This window comes from Sus scrofa, chromosome 13, assembly GCF_000003025.6.
Source record: "Sus scrofa isolate TJ Tabasco breed Duroc chromosome 13, Sscrofa11.1, whole genome shotgun sequence".
Classification (NCBI taxonomy): domain Eukaryota; kingdom Metazoa; phylum Chordata; class Mammalia; order Artiodactyla; family Suidae; genus Sus; species Sus scrofa.
In genome coordinates, this window is record NC_010455.5 from 57028588 (window position 1) to 57039027 (window position 10440).

At 37.6% G+C, this 10440-nt stretch overlaps 1 protein-coding gene and 1 long non-coding RNA gene across 26 annotated transcripts in view; one reads left to right on the plus strand and one right to left on the minus strand.

Moving 5' to 3' along the window:
* CHL1 (cell adhesion molecule L1 like) overlaps positions 1-5604 on the plus strand; it is a 229883-nt gene extending 224279 nt beyond the window's left edge. For all 25 annotated transcript variants that reach the window (XM_021069242.1, XM_021069258.1, XM_021069259.1 and 22 more), the window contains one exon: positions 1991-5604. In XM_021069242.1, the coding sequence (XP_020924901.1) occupies positions 1991-2207 (217 nt within the window). In that variant the 3' untranslated portion in view covers positions 2208-5604. The remainder of the gene's footprint in view (positions 1-1990) is intronic.
* Positions 4424-9877, minus strand: LOC110256276. The gene is made up of 2 exons (XR_002337636.1): positions 8421-9877; positions 4424-6455 (listed from the first exon to the last, which is right to left on the minus strand). It is a non-coding gene; the product is annotated as an uncharacterized LOC110256276 (long non-coding RNA).

Here is a 10440-nt window from a genome sequence, read left to right on the forward strand (position 1 = left end):
GAGGGAGGATAGGCTGTAAAGGATGAAAAAGTTTGTGTTGCAATTATGTTACTGTTAACTACTGGGCAAAGCATGACCAAACTTGTGAAGATATAAAAGTATGCCACACAGAGGAGAAATTGCAAGAAGTCTGGTTTGAAGTAGCCCTTGAGGATGTGTTACACTTCTCACTCTCCATCTTTCCACCACCATCTTCTGTTCTTACCTGTCCATGTTTAGGATGCTGTTGTTTTCAGTCAGGTCCTCTGTATATTGCCACTAAGGGAGCCGTTGCTGTTTCTGGATTTAAATGGCTTTTAGCACACATGAGACCAGGATTCATATCCAGTAAAGGACTGGAGTGGCTCTGAAGGTGCCCTCTCTGAATCTGTTACCATAATCAGGGAAAGAGAATATTCTGATTAGCTATCCTGTGTTAACTGATGTATAACTGAGCCTCCATATAGGCTCTACTTTTGCTTTCACTACTTATTTGTCTTTTTTCCACTTAGTAAACATCCTCTCTACAATTTGTATTTCTTAGTAGATCACTTTAGGTACTTTTCCAGAATAAGGAGCATGAAGGGGTATAGGGAGGGAAAGAAAGAAAGAAAACTTGAAATTTTACCAATTTAGAAAAAGGTGGCTCAAATCCCACAACGCAGGGATCATTGGGAACCTATGGCACCTGTTTAAAATACTTTTGAGAGACAATTATTACTAGTTTGATTTTTATAAGGAAAAAACTAAGATAATGCCTTATTCAAAATGGATATCCTCATGATCTGCTGCTTCTTTTAAAAGACAGGTAAAATCATGCTCTGCAGTATTTCTCACCTGGCATTTTTTTAGAGTATTTAATAGTTTCCATCATCTTTCCCCAAAATTGCATGTTCATCAGGAAAATTACTTGTCTCCAGGTTATCCCAGGAGATAACTATATAACATGAATTCTCATCCTTCTAGTTTCTGGTAATGGACCTATTTGAAGAAGAGTACCAATGACTACTACAAACTTTCCTATGCTAATCACATACTACATGTATTTTTTCTAAGTTATTCCTTTTTAAAATTTTATAAAATCTTTTAGCTTGGTATACAGCTTTATAATGTGGTCAAAGTTGGTAGTAAAAAAAAATCTTCATTCAGAAATTTAAAAGCCTATATCTCAATGGATATTTTACTTACTCAAGGTTGCTTTTGTTGAAGAATAAAACCCAAATCATCAATACAGGATACTTACCATATTTATTCTAAAAGTGCTAGCCATTTCATCTTTTAATTTAACAAACATGAATTCATAAACAATATTGAAGAAAGTTCTTTGGTTTCAAGAAACACGATTTGATTAATTTACCTAAACAAAAGAGATATATTTGGAATGACATTTTGGAACATGAAGGATCAAAAGTAAAGACTGAGGAGTTCCCATCATAGCTCAACAGGTTAAGGACCTAATATTGTCTCCATGAGGATGTTGGCCTCTGTCATTGGGTTAAGGATCCCTCATTGCTGCAGGCCCTGACATAGCTTGCAGATGCCACTCGGATCCAGTCTCGCCATGGCTGTGGTATAGGCCTGCAGCTGCAGCTCCAATTCAACCACTAGCCCAAGAACTTTCATATGCCAAAGGTGTGGCTCTTAAAAAAAAAAAAATGTAATGATGGAAGTTTGAGACTGGAGTCCAGAAGTTCCAAAAGTTTGTGAAAGCCAAGGAGGTAACATTTGTTCTCTGTGTACATCAACACATTGAATTTTCTGCATTCCTCAGTTTTTAAGGGAAGCAGTACTGTTGTGAATAATAGAAAATAGCTTCTCAGTTACGTATAATGACACAAATTGGTACTGATTTTGTTAAACCTTTATTTGTGAAAGAGCCATTTAAGATTTATCCATCTTCAATGCTAATATGAATAGCTTGAAAATTTTAAGACGTGTTAGCACTTTTGCATGAGTCTTGCTTTACGTGAAGGTCTCAGATTTTGTCGAACTATTCTTTTTTATTTTCTAGTGACAGTGATGAAAAACCTCTCAAAGGAAGCCTACGATCCCTTAACAGGGATATGCAGGTCACAGAAAGTGCCGACAGCTTGGTTGAGTACGGGGAAGGTGACCATGGTCTATTCAATGAAGATGGGTCATTTATTGGCGCTTACGCTGGATCTAAGGAGAAAGGATCTGTGGAAAGCAATGGAAGTTCTACAGCAACATTTCCGCTCCGAGCATAAACACAACACATTTAAATAAATCAGTGGTTCACACCAACTTTCCATATTTATCTGCTTAAGAGAGTAAGAACTTTCTTATAGGATTAGAAACATATTGGCTGAAGATGTCATCCCCGGTTCAAACATCCTGCAATTGAGAAAAACAGCATTGCCTTGAAAAAATAAAATGCCTAGCACTACACGCCTATGTTTTTTGTTTTTGTTTTTTCAGGTGCTCAAAATGCAGAACACAAAGCAAATCCTGTATTTAGATTCACCTCAACTGAATCCAAAGTATCCATCCAGTGTACTCAGTATTTGCCTGATTTTACTCTTCACTCTGTTTGCATAGATGTTGCTACCTTGTGGGTTTTCTCTGTATGCACTTGTGTATTCAGTCTGAGAACTGTCTTCGTGACTGCTTCATGACAGGTTAAAAGATGGTAAGCCAACTGGCTATTTAAAATATCAAGAGGAATATGAATGTCTTATGAAAACAGTTCATTGAATATATACAGTCTAAATGTATTATTTAAAATTTTAGTAGCAGAGGTCTTAGGTGAACAATCCATTAGTATTTATTGAGCTCCTAATTCTTTGCCAGAGATGGCTGTGCTTAAAGAGAATTCTAAACTTTTCAGTTTCAAAATGAATTTATAATTTCTCTCCATTATGACATCTATACATATGTTTCTGGGGTTGTTTTTGGACTCAGTTCAGTGGCAAAGGAAGCAGTGGTCAGAAGGTTATCTTATGAAAGAACAGGCAGGAGAGGTCCTTGATGTGGGGTCTAGGAGCTATTTCTAAATGGACTGCTTTTACCTTTTATGTTTGTGCAATGGTATGCTCCATCTATTTCATGAATGCATTGTATATATTATGTTAATATTTAACACAGTTTTAAATAGAGATTGTTTTATTTTAAAGTGAGAAAAGAACATTAACAGGCATGTCTGTACAGCTAGAGTATATAGTAATACAACGTTTTCCATCATCCCAGAGCTGCAGCCAATAACATTAGGTTCCCAAACCAAACACTTTGTACAAAGCATTTGGATTTTGTTCTTACGTGCTTTTCCAACAGTCTCAAAATAAAATATCATATAAATATTGAGGGGAATGTTTTCATATTTTTCAAAATACATTTTTGTTGTGGAGGGTACTCCTATCCTAGCCCCCAAAGAAATATGATTTACAGTGGAAATTCATTTACACAGGTTTGCCTCTATTGCATTTTAAACATCTTCAGGGTGGGATTGTTTTCTATGTTCTCATTCTGTCAAAGCCAGTACAAATTCAGGGAATTTATTTCCTGGCATGTAAGCTACTAGTCCTTCTAAAATTGTACATGAAAATGGTTTAGAAATAGTATGAAGGGCTATGCATGCATGTCAGTAAAATCCAGTGTTGAGCTTCTCATTTTATGGAGACTTTTTTTTTTAATCTTTAAATCACAATATTATTAATTATGTTTAAATGAAATTGACATGCAGGTTTTATTTTCTTACCTTTACCAATGGGTGTATATTGTTATATCCTTGACTTCAGTGATGTAGCCCACTCTCTTTCTTGTGGACCAAAATGAAAGATATGTATAATGGTCCATGCAGTAATCCGTATGGAATATCTCATTATCATCTTGATCCTCATGTGTCCTCCAAAACACATAGGCAGCAAAAGAATGTCCTACTTAAAACAATACTTGATGGGTTCAGGACCTGACCACCCTTCTGAAGTAAGAATTTCCAAAGAGGGAAACCATTGTGGTTCTTATGTGAGTACGAGGACCCACATACCCATCAGGGCACCTTGAGCTTTATTCCCATCTGATATTAAGGCACAACTTTTCTGAAGGAAGAATCGTGTTTTGACTTACCTGGGAGGAATCTCTGGTACTCAGCTCTCGATGCGACCGACGTTCTCAGTTTCGTTCCACTAGTATTCTAGTTCTTCTTCATTATCATCAGCTAGAAAGATTTTAACAGAATCATGCAGTTTGGGCATAATCTCCAAAAAGCACTAAGAATAAATTTATTATAAATTTAGTTACCTTTAAGTCAGAAGTTAACACAAATAATGGAATGTTTGATCTTCCTAGATTTTTGACTTCCCTTTAAATTGAGTAATAAGGATGTTCCTGGTCATATTTTCTGAATGTCCAAAATTTATGGATTTGAAATAGAAGATGGCTTTAAGTCTGCATTCAGCTATCATGTTCTATTACCTTTTCTCAGTACTGTTTGGTTTCTACTGGGAATCTTCACAGAAGGAATAGGTCCACGGTTAACTTTCTCTAGTGTACTGTCTATCATTTTAATATAATAGATTGTATATAATCTCAAGGATTTTGGGTGGGGGTAAATTCATAGAGACCTGTCCAAGGGTTGGGAAAATCTGAGTTCTCTTCCTGGTTCCAGCACTGATTTTGTACATAAACATTGAGTTGCTTGACCCCTTTGCTTCAAACTATCTCAACTCTAAAGTGCTAACAATTATCTCAGTTACCTTATCTCTGTCACAGGGTGTTCTTTTTTATGAAAAAAAATTTGAAAATGATAAAAGCTAAGATGCCTTTTCACTTCATAAACAATCCTGTAATTAATGATGTGTCAAAGTCACTGCACATATACCAACTCAACTTTTTTCCTTGGAACACATAAATATATTTTTATAGAGAAACAAATCTACAGGAAGTAAAATAAATCTGCTGTTCAATGAGCAGTACAATTTGCACATGCCATCAAAAATTACTAATCAGAAAAAAATTAAGCAGGGTCTTTGCTATACAAAAGTGTTTTTCACTAATTTTGCATGTGTATTTATAAGAAAATGTGAATTTGGTGGATTTATTCCATTGGTATAAAGGCATCTGATATTTTAGATGTACCCATGTTTATAAAAGTGTAAAGCACAATGAAATTATGCTGGAAGTCTCAATATTTTTCCTATTTTATATTAATGGAAGAGATGAACTAAAGAGAACAATAATGAGAAATGTTGGTGTCTTTTTCTAAGCATTTAAAACATAATTGCCAATTGAAAACCTAAATATGTTTACATGTCATTAAGATATGATTCTTGTAACAATTTCAAATTGATTATAAAGGGATTAGGTTTGTAATCTGTGGTAGTGTACATTCTAGTATTCCCATGGTAAAATAAGTAGGGTTGAGCCAAAGCTTACTTTGTTTTATATCTTAAATTGTTTGATTACATCATCAAAAGAGATAAAAGGTATGTATAACTCGTTTATCTGATTTTTTTGGCTTAGATTAATATTCACAGTAGAACTTTAAAATGTGTTTGTATTGTAGGTGGTGTTTGTATTGCGCTTATGAATATGTATGGTTTAAAAATATTTTCAGTATACAAGAATTCAACTTTCCAAATAAACATTCAACTTCATGTACTCTAAAAATGTTTGTATTCTTTTCTATCCAGATAAGAAGAACCAGAATTTATATATCAACCTTATCTTCAGTTGCTATGATCCTGGAATACCTATAAATGAAGTATAAATTAGTAGAGTATAAATGAGGTATAAAGTATTTTGATTTGAACAACTGTTTTTAGAAATAGAATATTTAATAGTATCAATATCTGCAAATTGTAATATGCCAGTAAGCACTATTCATGATAAATATAAAATTAAGATAAAGGTATATTTATCTGATTGATTTTAGAACAATGTAGAAGTATTGCTTTGTAAGAAAACATTCAATATGCTCTGCCTTCATATAAGGCTAGTGGATAATTGGGACAGCAGACAAGCTATTGAAAATTGTGATTTTTAAAAAGTTTCTATGTGTACTAAGTAGTTTACGTCAGTATTTTTTTTATCTCTCACTCCTCTTAGAAATATACAGGTGAGTTTGAGTTTATAGCTGGCTTATTAATCATGTTTAGAAACATCTTGGTTTTAAGATATGTGGTCAGAACATAAAATGGAAAACAAGTAGAACTATATGTATAAAACAGTTGAATATATGCAATTTAAAAAGCAGTATCTGAGTTAAATTGATAAATGTGGAAATTTGCATTTCCCCAGGAAGAAAATATGCAACTCAAACTTACTATATCTTGGAGTTTTTTGCAGATTCAATCTTAGTCTTTTTTCCACTCTTGTCTCCCTAAGTGTGTGTCACATCCATCCAAGGCTTTGCTTGTCATATGCCGAATGATGACTTCAAAGTATTTTTACCCCCGACTTATTCCTACATCTGAAGTTTTTCATATATGGCTTCTTACTTGACATCTGCTCTCTGGTGACTGAGAGAGATTTCATACTCAGTGTTTCAAAAGTGAATGCATAATTTTTCCTTTCCAAAGCTGTTCAGCTGTCACCAATTGTACAGTTCACTCATTTTAAGCAACAGAATCGATCTGAGTACTCAAGTCATAAAGCTAGCATCATCCTTCATACCAAGCTTTCTCCCTTCCCCCATGCTCAACCTATCACTAAATTCTGTTGATATTATTGCCTATGTATATCCTAAATATGCCCACTGCTCTGCCCTGTGAGTACTTTAGCTGGTCCACTTTGATGCCCATTTGTCTTTCTGTGCCCATTGTCTACCCATCCAATATGTTCTCCACTATAAAGTCAGGGTGATATTTGAAATACAGATCTGTTCATGCTATTTCCCTAGTCAGATGCCCCCAAATGACTTTCCATTGCTCTTAAGACAGTGACAAGGATCTTCAACTAGTCTGAATATCCGGCATGGTCAGACCCCTGTTAAGCTCCCAAGTCCCATTATGACCATTTTTCCCTCCCTTCCTCTCTCCATTCCAGTCATAATGATTACATCAAACCCCTCTTCTGCTCTGCTTTGGACACTCTAGGTATTGTCTGTTTTGTACCAGCCCCTCCTGGAGTGAGCGGCTCTGCACAAAGTGCAGCTGACTAAATGCAGGTGGAGATTAAGGGGAGTGCTCATGATGAATCTCTTCATGAAAACTTTTCCCTGGTCACTCTAGCATGAGATCCCATGGAACCCTGCCTCCTGCATATTCTTGCTCAACTTGTAAGCATGGAGCAAAACCCCATGGAGCAAAGGTTTATAATAAGAGAAGGAAACTGATGCATAAATTCCAACCTTCTCTCTTTTCCCATGTCCCCTCCCACCTCCCTTACACAGGACAGTTCCAAAGATTAGAGCAATTATTTGCACTGAATAGCACATTTTCTATTATTTTTCCCTTTCCCTCTGTCTCATTCTCCCCTTCCCTCATACCTAATACTAATTTATTAGGATTGTATTCTCTCATAAATTAGTCCTCCATATACTGATTCCTGCAGTTTCTGCTATTAAAGAATTCAGGTTGAGACTCATCTTCTACCAGCTCCAAGTATTTGGCAGGAACCCCTTAAATTTCTTATTTTTTCCTTCACAGAATCACTAATCTGCTTTAAAGTTTAATATCATTTCTTGAGGGAAACCTCCCAAGACTTCCACAACTAGGTTAAATCTGTAAAATAATCCCAGGGATCTTTACAAAGTATAAGTCAGATTATATTAGTAGTTTCTCAGTTAACTTAGCCAAAATTCCAAATTCCTAACCACATGACCATATATGAGCTCCCTTACTAACCTGCTTAATGTACTCACCATACTTCACATGTTTTTCCTATGCAAAGCTATGCTCTGGCCACTCCAACCTTCTATGTGTTTCTGGGACCCACCAAAATGCTAATGACATTTGCACTTGCTGTTCTTTCTGCTGAAATGTTCTCCCAAATCTTATATAAACTGGATTATGGTCTGTTTAAAGTTCACTTCTTCATAGAAGATGTTTCTGATTACCAACTCTAAAGTAATCAAGTGCTATTATATTATTCTTATTTCTTCAAAGCAGTGTAAATACTATTTACATTTTTATGAATTTTTTTCCTTCTTGGTTTCCACCACGCATTAGCCCCATGAGAAAAGCAACACTGCTCTGACATCCAGAATTGGTCCCAACATGTAATAGATCCTAATAAATAGTTATTGGGTAAATGAGTGAGCTAAAGCACAAAATGGGAAATAATAAATAGTAAGGGAAAAACCTAATTTATTCATTTAAATTTATTGACCTGGGAGAGATGAGACAAGAAGGCAGAGTAGAAAGACCCTGAGCTCACCTTCTCACAAGGCACATCAAAATCACCACATTTGCAGAATAACCGTTGATGAGAGACTGGAAACTATCAGAAAAGATTTTCTACAACTAAAGGCATGAAATACAAACCTCAACAAGATGGATTGGAGGGGTGGGCCGGTGATACAGTCATGTCTCATGTTCCTGGGTAACCCACAAACTGGAAAAATAATTACACTACAGAGGTTCTCTTCAAGGAGTGGATAATCTGAACCCTAGGTCAGTCTCCTCAGCCGAGGGGTCCTGCATCAGGAAGAAGAGATTCCAGAGCACTTGGCTTTGAAGTCCTATGGGGCTTACTCTGGGGACATGCAGAGGGGTGGGGGCATAGAGGTTTCATTTGTAAAGGGCGCACAAATTCTCATACACTCGTGAACCCAGGGCAGAAGCAGTAAATAGAGGATCCTGGGTTAGACTTACTTGCTGATTCTGGAGACTCTCCCAGAAAGTCAGGGGGGAACCACAGCTCACCCTGGAGACAAACAGATAGCAGCCATTCTTGGAAGTTCCTTCTACCATGGGGACAGTGGTGCTGCTAAGTGCCATTGTGGAATTCTCCCTCTAGCCTATTAGCCCCAGGACCCAGCCCCACCCTGGCCCAATAGCCTATAGAAACCACTGCTTGGATGCATCAGGCCAGGCAACTAAATGGGCAGTAATCGAAACCCACTCGTAATTAGAGAGACTTCTCTAAGACTCACTGAGCCTACAGCTGTCTCTGGACACGGCCCACCAGAGAGCCCAGGAACAAGCTCTAACATTACCCACCAGTAGACAGGCACCAACCATAGAAGCTCTGGCCCCCAATGCTGCCTTCCAAGAAGGCTCTTCTCACTTATGGACCAGCTTCGACCACTAAGGTGTGGACACCAAACAAAAGAAAATGACAATCCTGGATCTGGTGGACACAGCATAGCTACCAGCAGACCCTGCTCTGGGACTAGTTGGGCAGAGGCCCTACTCACCAGCAGGCCAACACAAGCTTTGAGACACCCCAGGCCCCATACCAACTGTGTTTCCCACCCCCAGCTATCCAAAACCAGCTCTGGGACCCATGGAACCTGCAACCAGACTCCAGTAACCGGCTCTGTCCACTAGTAGGCTGGCACTAACCCTAAGATTTGGCCTCATATACTAGTGGGCAGGCAATTGCACTGGAGTCTTCTGGACCTTGACTCTGCACAACAATGAGCCAGCACTAGCCTTGAAATCCTCTGGAGTTCTTCAGTCAGCCACATTGTGACCTGGTTCCACAAAATCAGCAACCAAAGGCCTCCACATGAGGCAGGGTCTGGCAACCAACCGGATCAGGAGACAACTAAGCCTACCAGGCCTCCCACATAGTCAGCCTGATAACAGAAGAATCCCTGCAGCCCTCAGGGGGGAACCCCTACAGCATATAGGTCTGGAGATGAGAGGGGAATGCAGTTCTGGGATGTGTACAATGTCTCCTACAAAAGGCCACTTCTCCAAAGTCAGGAAATATAGCCAAACTATCAGATACATAAAAATACAAAACAATAGGAGTTTCCTGGTCACTCAGCAGAATAAGGATCCAGCACTGTCACTGCTGTGGCTCAGGTCACTGTTGTGCTGTGGATTTTTTTTTTCTTTTTCATTTTTAAAGTTTTATTGAAATATAGTACATATACAATGTTGTGATAATTTCTGCTGTGCAACAAAGTGATTCAGTTATACATGCACATTCATTCGCTTTCAGACTCTTTTCCCACATAGATGATCACAGAATACTGGGTAGAGTTCTCTGTACTATACAGCAGGTCCTATTGGCCAATCATTCCACATACCTCAGTGTTCATATGCCAGTTGTGGAGTGGGTTTGATTCCTGGCCTTGGAACTTCTACATGCCACAGTGAAGCTAAGGAAAAAAATGAGGCAACAGAGGAACACATTCCAGATGAAGGAATAAGATAAATCTCAGAAGAACTAAGAGAAGTGCAGATAGATAATCTCCCAAAGAAAGAGTTTGGTATGGTGATTATGAAAATGAGAAAATAATTCAGGAGAGGAACTGATGCACAGAGCAAGAAGTTTAAAGTTTTTAACAAAGAGAAAATATGCAGAAAAAACACAGATGAAGAATACAAT